The sequence below is a fragment of the Cygnus olor genome, chromosome 2, assembly GCF_009769625.2.
Source record: "Cygnus olor isolate bCygOlo1 chromosome 2, bCygOlo1.pri.v2, whole genome shotgun sequence".
NCBI lineage: Eukaryota > Metazoa > Chordata > Aves > Anseriformes > Anatidae > Cygnus > Cygnus olor.
The window spans coordinates 35859601-35875077 of record NC_049170.1 but is presented as its reverse complement, the minus strand read 5'-3'; the positions used below and the strand labels follow the sequence as shown (position 1 = coordinate 35875077).

The 15477-nt window shown below is 54.2% G+C and overlaps 2 protein-coding genes and 1 long non-coding RNA gene across 3 annotated transcripts; 2 read left to right on the top strand and 1 right to left on the bottom strand.

Annotated features, from left to right (window-relative positions):
- Window positions 1-2897: 2897 nt before the first annotated feature.
- HOXA2 (homeobox A2) lies at window positions 2898-5211 on the top strand. Its single transcript, XM_040546073.1, is given in 4 exon segments — window positions 2898-3189; window positions 3192-3332; window positions 4039-4128; window positions 4131-5211. Coding segments are annotated over 4 exon segments (1122 nt in total). The 5' UTR covers window positions 2898-2951; the 3' UTR covers window positions 4784-5211.
- Window positions 5212-5330: 119 nt separating this feature from the next.
- LOC121064484 lies at window positions 5331-9630 on the bottom strand. Its single transcript, XR_005816514.1, has 3 exons — window positions 9205-9630; window positions 5835-6303; window positions 5331-5740 (listed from the first exon to the last, which is right to left on the bottom strand). It is a non-coding gene; the product is annotated as an uncharacterized LOC121064484 (long non-coding RNA).
- Window positions 8914-11710, top strand: HOXA1 (homeobox A1). The gene is given in 7 exon segments (XM_040546074.1): window positions 8914-9380; window positions 9382-9450; window positions 9452-9495; window positions 9497-9896; window positions 9898-9931; window positions 10321-10352; window positions 10354-11710. Coding segments are annotated over 7 exon segments (969 nt in total). The 5' UTR covers window positions 8914-9314; the 3' UTR covers window positions 10678-11710.
- The last annotated feature ends 3767 nt before the right edge of the window (window positions 11711-15477 follow it).

Here is a 15477-nt window from a genome sequence, read left to right as displayed (position 1 = left end):
CATTGCAAGACAAGGCTCCTTTCAAAAAGCGCACGTACATAAAATTCAACACCCCCCCCTCCCCGCCCCAATAAGCTGCGTTAGATAAAACAAAAGGTAACGGTACAGCCGGTGAAGTCCTAGCGTGTGGCTACTTTAGCAGCACGAATTACATTTCTGAAAATGTTCAAGATAAGGAATTTGGCGTTTCTTCCCCCTCCCACTCCGAAGAAAGAAAAATACAGGCGATTTGCCCCTTCTTTCCAAAAACCGTTCCCTACCCCATCTTCAGAGGCTGTACGTTACCAGTAAGAATTTGTATTTTTGCATTTAAGATTCGCCCGATTAAAAGATCCCTCTGGAGGCAGAAGTAATTGATTTGCCCAAGAATTTCGCGTCCCCTCTCCAAAGGTTTTGTTCCAGGTGGTTTTTGTATTAGAATTACCACAAGAAACAAATGTGCAGAATAGAGACACCCACGCAGGTTTTTACTCACAAAGCCTGGTTAAAGTCCAAACCTCTCTCTTTATTATTTGCCATCCTGCTGTTAATCCCAATATTTTCCAGAAAAAAAAATAAAATAAAGAAAAGAAAAAGAAAAGCCCGACCCCAAGGTAGGCTCAGAGAAGCAAAATAAAACCGGGCTTTCCCACAAGCAGAGCAGTCCTCTGCCAGCATATTTTAAAAGCAGCTTTTTTCCTTGTTTACTCGCGTTTCTTGCTCTGCCTCTTTTCTCGGCCACATTTGATCTTGGAAAGAGCAAGAAGCTTTAAATGTGTTCTTAAGGGCCAGTAGCTGTCAAACCTTTTGGCGGCCAAGATTGATCGCGCGCAGACACCACCAGAGCTTTGTTTGGACTAAAAGCAAGAAAATTAAACCCCTCGCATTTTCCAACAGCATCGATATTTGTAAGGCATCCCTTTTGAGGGATTAAATGACAAGTCTCGTTCTATATTTTATTTAAACAAGCAACCACCAAAAAGCCCATTTAAAGCCTCCCAGCCCCTCCCCTCCCCCTCTCTCCAATGCCTTCGCAGATATGCTACATCTTGTGGGTGCATTAACTTAAACCGATTTTTTAAATGCACTTCGTGCAGTTGGACGGAGACTGATCCGCTGAGTGCTTGGGGTCTTCTTTTCTTTCTTCTTTTTTTTCCTTCTTCTCCTTCTTCTTTATTTTATTATTATTATTGTTTTTAAATACGAAGACGCTTGCCGACCCCTTTTTGGCAACTCCGAAAATAAAGAGAGACGGCAACGCATCGCGCAGGCGATGGTCCCCAGCTGCTCGAGGACACGGAGACCCGCTCGGATGTTCCTTCCCGCGGCCCGGCCGGCCCCCCCCGGCCCCCCGGGCCCCCGGTCCGGCCCGGCTCCGCGGGAAGGCGAGCTCCGGCCCGGCTCTGACCGTAGGACTCATCGGGCTGGCTCCCATGGCCATCATTGTCATCACTCGCCTCGGTCTGGTTGGAAAATAGTGCCCAAACCCTCCAAATTCGGGGCTCGACCTGGCAGAGGCAAATGGAAACGACGGCAGAGAGCCAAGCTTCGAAGGCGAGTGCCGTGCCTCAAGTTATCGCCCCCGCAGAATTTTCGCTCTGCCTGGCCCCGTGAAAACAAACCCGCTACCAGCCCATATATTTCCTGGTAATCGAAAATACTCACCAGACCCAGCCTACTACGGTTATTAAGCAAATTATGCCAGCAGACGGGAGTATCGTTTGCAAGCTAAGGCACAGGATTTTGGTCCTTTTTTTTTCTTTTTTTTTTTTTTTTTTTTTAAAGAGGCAACAGCCAGACGCGTTCGCAGCCTCGCGATTTGGCTCGCCCAGAGAGGTATTCCTAGGCTATGTTTTATGGTCCAATCCCGGGAAACCAACTGGAGAGGGAAGTCACGAAGTGCAAGGGCTGCTGCCTATGTGACTCTTCCCCTAGAAGCAAGGTTGCTGAGGAAGATCCAGTTAAACAATGGCTCGGCACCGGCGGCCAATTGTTCTCCGTACTGTACGCCCGATAGCCACCACCAAAAAAAAAAAAAAAAAAAAAAAAGAAGAAGAAAAAAGAAAAAAATGAAAAAGAAAAAAAGACACAAACAAAAAAAAATGAAGGAAAGAAAAGAAAAAGGAGCCCATGGAGGCTGAGTCGGGAGCGATAAAGTAATTTTGGAGGAAGTGCCATTCCCTAGGAAAAAATCAAGACTCTGCTACAGACTTCTGCCTGGGTGCAACTTCTTATGTGGGGGCCTGGCGGTGTCAAAACTTTGAAGATTAATGGATTACTTTGTTAATGACTCAAGGCGTCAGATTGAGGTGCTTAAATGATTTGTGAGGTGCAAAGCGTTTTCCTGACAGTCCCAAACAATGACAGAGGAGTGTGCGGGTGGAGGCGAGGGAGGCAGCAGGCTGCAGGACAAGCAGCCGCACACCCGCACACACACTCGCCCGCTCGCGCACACACACACACACACACACGCTGGCACACACACACCATCACTCGCACACACACTCGCAGGCTCCCCTCCAAACACAGAGACGCACCCGCACCTCCCTCTCCACCCCCGATCATTTCGGATTAGGACGCCAAGGGGATAGATACTAGAGATATCATTTCCCTCTTTAAAAAAAGTGTAAATAAAGCCTTTCTGGCCCCCAATGAGGCGTTCCTTCCCGACTTTTTTGGATCAATCAAACAGACAGTGGCTTCTTTGATTAAAGCCCAAATTGTCATTGGGCAGAGGCAATCATGTGACAGCCAATTCGGTCCAATTTCAACCTTGTCTCCATGAATTCAATAGTTTAATAGTAGCACGGTCCCATACGGCTGTAATCAGTGAATTAGAAAAAAAACACCCCACCAGCGATCTTCTATGATATATTTTTTTCTTCTCTCTCTCCTTTTTCCTGGGCCTTCCCCCCCCGAGCCCCCTGAATCCGAGGGAACTTTTTCTCCGCGGGGGCTGCGAGTTGAAGGCCATGAATTTCGAATTCGAGCGAGAGATTGGTTTTATCAATAGTCAGCCATCGCTTGCTGAGTGCCTGACATCTTTTCCCCCTGTCGGTGATACATTTCAAAGTTCATCAATCAAGAACTCGACGCTTTCACACTCGACACTGATTCCTCCTCCTTTTGAGCAGACCATCCCCAGCCTGAACCCAAGCAGCCACCCTCGCCACAGCGGCGGCGGCCGCCCCAAGGCGAGCCCCGCGGCCGCAGCGGCAGCCCGGGCCCCGCCGGCGCCCCGCCGCCCCCGGAGTACCCCTGGATGAAAGAGAAAAAGGCGTCCAAGCGATCCGCCCTGCCGCCCGCCTCGGCCTCTGCCTCAGCCGCTGGACCTGCCTGCCTCAGCCACAAAGGTCAGTCCCAAGACTTTGGCCGTCGGGCCGCTTTGGGGGGCTCCCCGCATCCCCCCGGGCCGGCCCGAAGGGAGACGGGGGGCTCGGGGCGGCCGGGGCCGTCGGGGCTGGGCTCAAACCCCAAACTTTTCCCCCAAGTTGCCCCGCCGCGGGATGATTTATTTGAGTTGGAGCTGACCTCTCTTGTCTCGCTGTCCTAGACTCGGGGTATTTGACAGTAATGAAGAGTGATAGATTGCTCCCGCTCAGCTCGGCGGCTGATGCATTAATTATAAATTGCGCTATGGCTAATATAAAGTTTGCTCTGGCCTGGGGAGGTTGGCGAGCTGCAGGCGACGAGCTGGAGGCGGCCGAGGGGCACGCAGCACCGGCCTCTCAGCAGGGCGACACAATGGGCTTGCTGCACCCGAGGGCGGCCATTTTGTTGCAGTTGCTGGTTTATGCTATGTGGACATATAGATAGAGCCGCTTCCAACGCGGGGAGAGAGGGAGAGAGCGCTCCCCCCCCTCCACACCCCCCCCCGGGATGCGATGGGCTCGGATGCTGAAATTCAATCCGTGCATTTATCCGTTTGTGTGTGCGTGGTTTTTTTTTTTTTTTTTTTTTTTTTTTCGCTCTCCTGGTGCTGGTGCTTTTGGGGTGTGCGTGCGTGTGGTGGTGGTGGTGTTTTTCTTTTTCTTTTTCTTTTCCTTTTTTTTTTAACAGACCCCCTTGAAATCCCCGATAGTGGTAACGGTGGATCTAGGCGGCTGAGGACGGCTTACACCAACACCCAGCTTTTGGAGCTAGAGAAAGAATTCATTTCAACAAGTATCTCTGTAGACCGAGGAGGGTTGAGATTGCAGCCTTGCTGGATTTGACTGAGAGACAAGTCAAAGTCTGGTTCCAGAACAGAAGGATGAAGCACAAGAGACAGACCCAGTGCAAAGAGAACCAAAATAGTGAGGGGAAATTTAAGAGTTTAGAGGACCCGGAGAAGGCGGCGGAGGACGAGGAGGAGGAGAAAGCCCTCTTCGAGCAAGCCCTCAGCAACGTCTCAGGCGCTCTATTGGAAAGGGAAGGCTACGCTTTCCAGCAGAATGCACTGTCGCAGCAGCAGGCGCAGAATGCGCACAATGGCGAGTCCCAAAGTTTCCCCGTTTCGCCTTTAACGAGCAATGAGAAAAATCTGAAACATTTTCAACATCAGTCACCCACTGTTCAAAACTGCCTCTCAACAATGGCCCAGAACTGTGCAGCTGGCCTAAACAATGACAGTCCTGAGGCCCTAGATGTCCCTTCTTTACAGGACTTTAACGTTTTCTCCACAGATTCCTGCCTACAGCTTTCAGATGCAGTTTCCCCCAGTTTGCCAGGATCTCTGGACAGTCCCGTAGATATTTCTGCTGACAGTTTTGACTTTTTTACAGACACACTCACCACAATAGACTTGCAGCATCTGAATTACTGAGAAATTAAAGACTTCCTCTCCAAGGGTCCTGCCTTCTCCTCCTTATTCTCCCTCTTTATTTTTATTTTTATTTTTTCAGTGAATTAATTTTATTTCCCCATCCCACCCCTTTTCTCGGTCAGTATTTTCTGTTTATTACCTCCCTTTTGCTGTGCCATTTTACCGTTTCCTACGAAGTTTTAGTTGTGTTCAATTTTAACCTAGCCACATTCTAGGTCCTTCTATGAAAGCAATATATGAGGTCTGTAAGAAAGTGATCATATAGGAATTGTATCGTCACTTTCTTTTTATTTTTGTATTGCATTAGGATGCGTTGTCATAAGTATTTTTGGTAGAATAAATTCTTGTTTGCTACAAGGAGCTTTCTCTTTTTTTAATTTCTCTTTCTCCCTCTCTCTTGCTCTCTCTCTCCTTCCAGGACTGATAACACTGCGGGTTTTTCTCCCACTCCCTTCCACTGTTAATTTACTAATAACCAAAATCCAACATTCTGACTGCGATCTCTCCCCTTTTGGCAATTTAGGACATTTAGTAGAGAGGAAAAAACCGTTCAAATTCTTTATTGTAAGGGTTTCTCACAAGGGAAAAAAAAAAAAAAGGAAACTAAAACCGTTCACAGCTTTGACGGAGATTTCTTCCTTTTAATGTATAAACGCAGCATTTTATCTCCGTGCCGATACGAAGCTTGGGAATTCTGAACTGTAACAAAAGCATAAGCGAGCACTTTCTCTGTTACAGACCAAACGTGAAGCAGATTCAGGAGGGTGTCTCCTGCAGAAACTAGCCTGTTACATACACGAAAACTTTTTTTTTTTTTTCTTTTTTTGGGGGGGCTCATATTTTTCTAGAATGCAGTGGTTAGCCAGCAAGCTGACTCAGGAATCTTAAAAGATATGAGAGCTCACAGAGGGTACGCTTGGTGAGTCCTCACGTGCTGAGCGGTCCAAGAAATCAACCCTAAAAGGGGAGGAAAAAGAAGAAGTTAGACCCTGCAAAATCAAAAGGCAGAAAAGCGAGGAAAAAAAAAAAAGCGTTTAGGGCGGAATCCCACCCTCCGCTCGGTCCTTTTGAGGGAAGATAATTCCGGTTTAAACCCTTCTTTGCGGGGCGAAGGGGTGCTCCCGAAAAAGGACGGGTGTGACTTCCAAGCTGAGATTTCCTCGGGGATCCCCACCCTGGGGCAGCAACGCCGGGCTTGGAGAAAATCTCCGGCAAAGTGCGTGCGGCCCCGGTCAGCGGTGGTGGGGGCCTCGGGAGGGGACCGAGCCCAGTCCGGGGCGGCGGGCGAGCAACAGATGCGAGCGGGGCTCTTCCACGAAGGGCCGAGGGCGTGGGGACATTCCGGAGAGCGTGGGGACATCGCAGAGAGAGTGGCTGGAGCGGGGACCGGGGAAGGCACCGTCCATGCGAGGAGTGCTGCTGCCTTCCCAGCTCGGCAACACGCTGTGGAGCTGGGATGCGTGGGTTATAGCTGGAAGGGCTGAACGCAATTCTTCCGAAAGTCATAAATCAAACTCTTTCTATGAATGAGAATGTCATCAAAGAGATCAATTGCAGGAACACATGCACAAATAAAAATCCTCTTACGTATTTGCCGGGGCTGGGGATCCCCGTCTAAAACCGTTAAGTGAGAAGGCGTTTAGTCATAATTCATTTTTATTGCTCTTTTAAAACAACAGTTGGCTGAGCTGCGGCCGCGGCGAAATCTCGGCCCTGCTTCTTGTCCTTCTCTCCGCTCCAGCCCTGCCCTGCAGAAGGCGAGCCGCAGCTTAACTCCCGTGGCACGGGGCTGCATCGGCCGGGTCAGGGCCGTTTTTGTGCCCAGATGCCTGGATGCTGAAAATACTCAAAAGAAAAAAAAAATAGGGACAAAAAAAAAAAAAAAGTATGGGGGAGAAAAAATGTACGCTACAAGGCTCAAAACTTTAGCTCGCTAGATTTAAATAAATGGGGGGATACGGAGATCAGGACTCGCCTCAGAGTCTCCCATGAGCCCTGCGGCCACAGCGGGGGCACTGGGGGCGGAGGCGAACTCCCACGAAAAAGCCTAAATCGCCGGAATCGCCCCGTTGGCCCCAGTCTCGGACAGGAAACGCCAGTTCCCGGCCCGGCCCGGAGAGGAGCAGCGGAGGGCAGAGCGGGGCCGGGGGCCGGGGGCGGCACCTCCCCTCGCCGAGGATGGGGGATTGCCCCCTCGGCTCCTATCCTGCTGCCCCCACGCACAGTACCGGCAGCAAAAACCGAAGGCATCGCGAGAGAGACAGTGCAACAAAAGAGATGGGGGCTCTTCCCAAGAATGGCACGGAAAAGGGAGAGAAAAAAAAAAAAAAAGGATTTCAAATTTCAGGATGCTGGAGCCTGTAAGAGAGGTGCTGTAATTTGTCGGATTTTACGGGCAAAAAGAATCTATTTGTAGTAAAATATACATTTTTCTTGGCCGGCTGTTGTAAAAAAAAAAAAAAAAAAAAAGCTGAAAAGATGCCAGCTCTTTTATTGGTAAACAGTCCCAGAGGCCTGCCTTTTTTCCTCTGCCTTATGCAGTATTTATCACAAACAGGTTTACAGGAATGAAATAAATGTGTTTATGTCCCTTACCATAGCCTAAAATGATGCAGTATAATGCCATAAAACGCCTCTGGAGTGTTGTTTCTGTTGTCCTCCCCCCGCCCCCCCGGAGTTTAAGAAAAGGAACCTTTCCAGAGGGCCCTTAACCATTCGTGCCTGTGCAGTAAATCAGAACAAATAGAAATAGTAGTAGCATCCGGATAGACGCGTGGTGGAGGGAGCAGCCCTTCGGTGTCTGCTGGCCATAGGGAGGCCTTGGAGATGGCACGGGATAAAGGCTGACCTAACAGCTGTAGGAGAGCTTGCACCTAGAAGAGGATGTTGTGGTTCAGAAGGGAGGGAGGAGCTTGCGGGTGAGTGTGTGTGTGTGTGTGTTCGTGAGCAGGGAGAAGTGGCAGGGTTAGAAGAAGCCCTTTGGATTTCCAAGCAAGCAGCAGCCGACCACGAGAGCACAGCGACGGAGGAGCCGGCTGGGAATGCACCTGCAGGAGCACGGGAGGCGGCTCCTCCTGGGGCCGGCGGCTGGGAAAACGACTTCCCATCCGTCCGGCCCCGAGGTTATTGTTAGGATGTTGGTGCCATCCCCTCTCCCTGCAGACGGACGGGTGCCCTGGGACGGACGGATGCCCGGTCTTCACCTCCCCTTTCCTTTTCCGCATACGTAACCCGAATATGGGGTCGCAACCCACATCCCGCCGCCCTCCCTCTTTTTCGGACTTTTTTTTTCTTTTATTTTTTTTTCGGGGGGGGGTAGGGGGGGGCAAGCTGCAGTCGATGCTCAGCGCGGTTCCCAAGGGTCCTGGGGCCGCCTCTGCCACCGGCCATCTGCCACCTCCCGCCGCTGCCGGCCCGGGTGCTGGCGGAGAGCGGGGACAAAGGGGCCGGGGCGGCGGGCCCTGCACCTCCCGCAGCTCCCCTGCCCCGGCCCCGGGCCGCCTCCCCGGGCCGCCGGGCTGCGACCTGCGGCACCCCGGGCAGCTTTCCCCCCGCCCGGCCCGGGGCGGGCTGCAGCGGCGCCGCGGGGCCCCAGCAGATGGGCTGCGGAGCCCGGCGGGTCCCCGCCCCGTCCCCGTCCCCCCCTTGTCCCGGCTCCCCCTCCCCTGCCCCAGTCCCGGGCTGACGCGGGGGAGCCCGGCGGAGGTGCGGGGGAGCGAGGATGCGGGCCGGGGGAGGCCGGTGTGTCCGGGAGAGCACAATGGCCGTCAGTCCCAAAAGCGCCTCATTTCCATGCTAATGCCCGCGGCCGCCTGGTGATGCGGCTGGACAAGCCCCTTTAACTCTTGGCGTCGCGTCGCGCTGGGCTCTGCGGCGGGCAGGAGCAGCCAGTCCTTCGGCCCCATCTCCATCCTCCGGACGACCCCCGTCCCCGTTTCTATCCCCGTTCCTGTAAGCAGTTCCCATTCCCGGTCCCATCCCCATCCGCGTCCCCGGGGCTGATGCTCTCCGCGCTGTCCCCACCACCTCCCCCCGCACCCCCCGGGGGGCCCAAACCGGGGGGCGAGGGGCGTCGGAGATGCCCGGCACCGGCCTGACAGCTCCGGGGCCGCCGCAGAGGCACTCACCCTGGAGGGGCCGGGCTCCGCGGGCCGGGCTCCGCCGCCAGGCTCTCTCCAGCCTTCCCCTCTCAGCGGGCGGGCGTCCCCGGCGGGCAGCAGCCCGGCCCCCCCGCCCCCCGGGGGGCCGCCGCCGCCCTGCCCCGCGGTGCCGCGCCGCGCCGTGCCGTGCCGCGCCGTCGGAGCGCTCGGCGTTTAAATGCCCCCGACGCGGCGATCTATCAGCGGCAGGAGCCGGGAAAGTCCCGCAGGCGCCGCAGCCATTGGCTGCCGCCCCCCCACGTGCCTCCCCGCTCGCGGTACCTTCGTGTCATTTTCCTCCCGGCCCCATGGAGGATGTGGGAAAGTTGGCGCGGCCCCCGCTGGCCGCTGAAGACCCGGTGGCGGCGTGACAGCAGCGGGACGCGGCGAGGATGAGCTCCTTCCTCGAGTACCCCGTCCTCGGCGGCGAGGCGGGGGCCTGCGCCGCCCGCGCCTACCACCCCCGAGCACGGGATTACAACTTTCCAGCCCTGCGCCGTCAGCGCCGGCAGCTGCAGCGGGGAGGACCCGCTTCCTCGTGGGCCGCGGCGTGCCCATCAGCCCCCACCGCCACCCACCACCCCCCGGGCCAGCCCGCCGCCTACCAGCACCACGGCGGCCTGGGGGTGTCCTACGCGCACCCCGGCTGCGCCCCGACGTACGGCTCGCAGGGCTTCGGCGCCGCCTACGGCCCCTACCCGCTGGGGCAGGACGCGGAGCTGGCCGCCGGCTTCCCCCCCTGCGCCCCCGCCGTCTACTCGGGCAGCCTCTCGTCCTCCGCCGCCGCGCAGCACCCGCACCAGGGCTACGCGGGGGCGCCCGCCCAGTTCGTGCCCCCCGCCTACGGGCAGGAGCAGCAGAGCCTGCCCCTGGGCACCTACAACCATGCCCTGTCCCCCCCTCCACGACGGCCACCAGCAGGAAACTCCCGCTCCCCCTCCGCCGAGACCTCGCCGCCGGCGCAGACCTTCGACCTGGATGAAAGTTAAAAGAAACCCACCCAAAACAGGTCAGTGGCCCGGCGTGGAGGGGGGGGAGGGGGGAGGCCGGGGCAGCTCCCTGCCGTCGGGGCGCCGGGGGCGGCTCGCAGGTACCCGCGCCCCCGGGAGCGCCCGGAAGCCGTCTGCCCGCAGCGCTGGGAGCCGGGCGCCGGCCCCTGCCGCCCCCCCGCTCCCCTCCCTTGGTCGTAGTCTTGTAATTCATAACCCACTTATCAAGTTTCCTCTGACACCAGAGGCTGACTCCAGTTTAGCACCTCGCACTCCATCACTCACCCTGCCGGGGCTTCCCTCTTGTCCTGCGAAGTCCCCGCTCCCTATCGCTTAGCCGGTGTGGACATATGATTACGTCGCCTATAAATCATTTGCGCTCACTTACCGCCGCGGTGTCCCTTTGCAGGCAAGGCCGGCGAGTACGGCTTCGTGGGGCAGCCCCAACACCGTCCGGACCAACTTCACCACCAAGCAGCTCACCGAGCTGGAGAAGGAGTTTCACTTCAACAAGTACCTGACCAGGGCCAGGAGGGTGGAAATCGCCGCCTCCCTCCAGCTCAACGAGACGCAGGTGAAGATCTGGTTCCAGAACCGGCGGATGAAGCAGAAGAAGAGGGAGAAAGAGGGGCTGCTGCCTATCTCCCCCGCCACCCCCACGGGCTGCGAGGAGAAGGCGGAGGAGTCCTCGGACAAGTCCTGCTCGTCGCCCTGCAGCGCCTCGCCAGCCTCATCCTCCTCGGACACGCTGCCTGCCTCCAACTGACACCGCCGTGCCCCCGACGGGGCGGCTCGCCCCGATCTCCCACGGGTGCCCAGATCTCCCACGGGTGCCCCCATCTCCCATGGGTGCCCCGATCTTCCACGGGTGCCCCAATCTCCCACGGGTTCCCCCATCTCCCACGGGTGCCCGCGGCTCCCACAGGTGGCCCCCCGCCAACGGGCCCCCGGGGTGCCGGCTCGCACCTCGCCTCCCAGAGGTCCTTTTCCGGTCCCCCCCCGTCCCTTTTCGCTGGAGGAGCCCCTTACACGCTCAAGGACGGGTCTCTGACCTTCCCCGAGCGACAGGAGGTTACCTAGGGTACACGACCTCACGAAGAGCTGCACTATTGCGAGTGTTTACACGACTTACAGGACTTTCATTCCTTAATTTAATGTATTCTTTGTCGTGTCTATGAGTTGGTTGCTTGTAAATACTTTGTCCGAGAGATTTATCTTTTTACAGATTTTTCTAGAAATGACGTTTAGATGATCAGGTTGAGCAGGGTGAGTGCATTCGCAGAACCGGATCCACTTTTATATCGGCCAAAAGCCGACGACCGCATCAAGCAAACGCCTGTGAAGCTCGAGCAGATACCTCAAAGAGTAGCGCTGTTCCTCTCCGTGTGACAAGCAAGGCTTCAATTGCACTAGGTTTTGTAACCCTTACCCGGTGTGCTTGCCCCCCCGCCCTAAAGGTGTGCCGGGTTATACCTGCCCGAAGGGTACACCCGTCCGAGAGACCTCACCTCTTCCCGTTTTCGGATTATTTAGACTCGATGTCTTTTCAACCTTCTCGTGAATGTGACGAATGGCCAAATGAATGTATCATTTCTGTGGTTGGTGTCTGGACCGTTGCATGACGCCCCGTGCTTTGATGTACCCCGGGTACACTGAGGTCTATCAGTTGTCGCGTGTCAGCGACACCTCCTGATTTTCTGTACAATCATCGGAGCTCTGGGATTACCCGCTGCTGGAACCCAGGGCAGGATTTACGGGTCCTTATAATGTCTGTAATAAATATATTCCACTTTCAGGTATACCTCGTGTGTCTGCCTCTGTGTGACATCACCGAGGAGCCCCAGCCTGGGCCCAGCACTTCGGTTCCCCAATTTTCCTCTGCTGGGGCCTTTTGTAGGGTTGGAGGGGGAGGAAGAGTCTCCCAGCGTTCCTCCTCCCGGGCTGCCCGGGCTGACTCGTAACACAAACCTTCTTCCTTTTCTATGCTCAAATAATATTATTTTTAGAGGATATAAGGCCCTCCTCTCCCTCCACTGTAACTGGGAGGAATTTATGACCCCGATCTATTTCTGAAGCACAAACACGAGAGCTTCCTGGGTCAAGTGCTAACCTTTTCACCTCGAGATGGATGTTGACACTTACATAAACAGAGCACGCTTCAAAAGCAGAAAACTGTCTTCAGCCAGTCTTTCCTCACATCGCAGGCCCCTCGCCAAGGGCTGCACATTTCATTAGCCCGGGCACTGAGCTGGGCCAGCTTCTCCCTCCTTCCCCCCCCCGGCTGCCATCCTGATGGACTGCCAAGGTGGGGAGATGGCTCCCAGGTGCTTGGCAGCCTGCTTCTGGCAACTCCCAGCCCATTTCCCAACCACCAACTTTTTATTTCGGGGGAAAAAAAAATAAATAAAAAGCAAGTTCTCACAGGTAAATAGCTTGAGGTTTCCAAGAGGTGTCAGATGAACGCGGGGGTCGGGGAGGGGGGAGCGTGAGCGTGGGGAAAGCGGGTGCCGGGAGGGAGCAGAGACCTGCTGGGCTGCACAGGGGGGTCTCAAGTCACCGCTGCCTCTTGGGTTTCGGCGCAAACACGGGTGACATCTCCTTCACTCGGCACATCTGCAGGGGAGCGCTCCCGGCTTCTCTCGGGCCGGGGTCGGTGCCCGTGCAGGCTGTGCCGTGCGGGACCCGCAGAGAGGCAAGGAAAATTTTCTTCACTTCGGTGTCAAAAGAGACAAGCCCCGATTTGCAATGCGCGGCGGCCATATCAAGAGCCGAGCTAGCTGCGAGGGAGCGGGGCTGTCTCCAAAGGCTCCCGCCACTGCCTCTATTTCTTCATTTCCCCGCCTGCCATATACTTTACCTTTTGTTTATTAGTGTAAAGCCACAAAGCAAAACAGATGGCCTTTTTCCAGAGACTTGGATGTGTTAAAGTGGCATTTTGCATGCCAATGAGGGCATTTCAATATCGAAATCTGGATCTAAACATTGCTGGAATCCGGATCTGCAACTCGGCTCCCCCGATGTGACTTAATGTGCTAGAAAGATGCGGCCATAAATTATAGCCTAAATGCGGGAGACGAGACACTTGTCAGTGCGTCGGTCTGCGCTGAGCTGCGGCAAAGAATCTCCTCTCCTTCCAAGCCGAAACCTCATTTATCTTTTTTTTCCTCCTTTTTTTTTTTCCTTTCTCTCTCTCTTTTTTTTTTTTTTTTTTTTATTTTTCCGCAGCCCCGATCGATTTCAAGCGCCGACACCCCCAAATCTCCCGATCCCATCTCCTTTTGTTGTTTTACGTTTATGATTTCGATGCGATCAAACCTCTCAGGGCAGGCGGTTTGGGCAAGAGAAGCGAGAACCTCCTGCCTGCACCGCGTGCGGGGGTTTCTAACAGAGAAATTGCACTGGCAAGCGGAGCGTGCTTTGGCCTGACGGAGTCACTCAGCTGGCCTTCAGGTTGTAGGGATCCTTTTGTTTTTACACTATTTTTTTTTCTAATGTTCTCTCTAGAGTCTCAGGGGAAAAAATGGAAAAAAAATCAAACAAACAAGCAACAACAAAAAAACCCACCAAACCACCCACCAAACAACCAAGCCGCGTTCAAATGTCAAACGGAGTTTAGCATCTTCCTATCACACTTAAGGCCAATTCTGCTGTTCACCTTTAAAGTTTACTTTTGGAGGCTATTGAGATGCTTTGGTGTTTTCCTCTGGGGCAATCAGATTGAAACCGATCAATATTTACTCAGTCTGAAAGGGCTGTTGAAAAGGCAGCTAACAACAAACTGCTTAGCTGCTCTCCCTTCTTTAATCTCAGGTTCACCGAAAGTTCAAGCAGAAATGAATTCAGTGATGGGTCCACTTTAAAATAAGTCCCAGTGCTTAATCTCGCAGCCTCGGCAAAGGCAACAATTACAGAGCCATCCCTCTCTCCCCGTCCCTCTCGCCGTCTCCCCGGCAGCCGCAACTTTCCTCCCCTTTTAGTCCAGCGCTGTTTTCTCGCTCTCACCCCGCTCTTTTGCGGAGGCAGCGGCCGCTCCCGCACCGCTCGGGGCTGTCCCGCACCTTCCCACGCGGGGACCGGGCTGCGGGGTGCGCCTCGTCCCGCACCGTGCGTTTCCCAGAGGGGTGACAGTGGGGGCTCCTGGGGCAAGGGGAGGGATGCTCGGGGCTTTATCCCCGCAGAGATAAGGGTCAGCTGGGGCGGCCGGAGGAGCCGGGGGGCTGCCTGCCCCCCTCCAGTCCTCCCTGGGCAAAGAGGAGAGAGAAACCCGGGCGCAGCGCTGCTAATTGCAGGGACTCTTCGGAGGCCAAAGTTCACGCAATCGCTGCATAAATGCATGCTTAACGGGGATTTATTAGTACCTCTCTAATGGCAGCTCACGCTGGAGAGGCCAGCGGGTTTTCACCGGCAAGTTGCTGCTCGGGACCCGCCCCGAAACCCCGAGGCGCTGCCCGGGGACCCCTCCAGGCGAGCATCTCTGGGCCGGGACCGCGCCCGTGCGAGGCCGCTCCTCCGCCCGCGCTCGGCCGGGGAGGACTTTTTTTTTTTTTTTTTTTTTTTGAAAATAATCGTTTCGGCATATTTTCATCGTAAACTTGGGAACAACGTTCTTTGCTTGTTTTTCCTCTGCAGTTAGTTCTGCGCCAGCTCAGTAAACTGGTAACTGCAAGAAATATAAAAAGAGAAGACAGAAATTGTTTCAATGAATAGTATATAAGTACATCATAATATCGAAATGATTTAAAATATTTCTTTCTTTGCATCTTCTTTCTTTTCCCTTTCTCCCTTTCTCCTCTTTCCAAGGCAAACATTCCTTTTCTCCCCCAGGCACACTACTTGGCCGGCTTGCACTGTTAACATTATTCTTTTATGGTTTATGTGTCATAAAATATTACAGGTCACAGTTACTCCTGTTTCAGGCTCAGAAAGACCATTCAAATCAATGGGAGCTCTGGGAAAAAAAAAAAAAGTCTTCCCTTGTGCCTAAGAATCTGAGGGCGAATTTTGTTGATTTTGATCATGCGAGGAGCCCTATTTGCTATATAACTTCAAAAGGATTATACATTTCAGTAATACGAGCAGAAATTGGCCCGGAAAATGCTTCCGCGCTATTTTTTATAGGGCAGTGACATATTTTAAGCATTTGTTCCACACGGAGAATGTTTCAGCCATTACTTTTACAATTATTTTGGCTTTCCGATTTACTTTCCTTGAAAGTTTATATCTCGTAAATTTAATCAGGACTATCGATTCTTATAAAAGTGTGACCGGATAACGGACCAGCCACAACAGAGACGATGAAAGCAATAGCCAGTTCGTGCCTTCGGCGGGTGTTCAGTTTATAAATACAAACTCAACGCGCTGCGAAGTTTTCTCTCCGTTCACGACTGTAAAAGCAGGGAAAAAAATCAAATAAAAACAAATTCAAGCCCAAACGAGCCCAGAGAGGCGCTACCGTTCGGGGGCAGCGAGAGGGACACGGAGCCAATCTCAGCCACGAACTTTACCCTGAACTCACGTCGGTTTAGGATGCGGTGCATCCCAAAGCAGAAGGGTTAGGAGCACACAG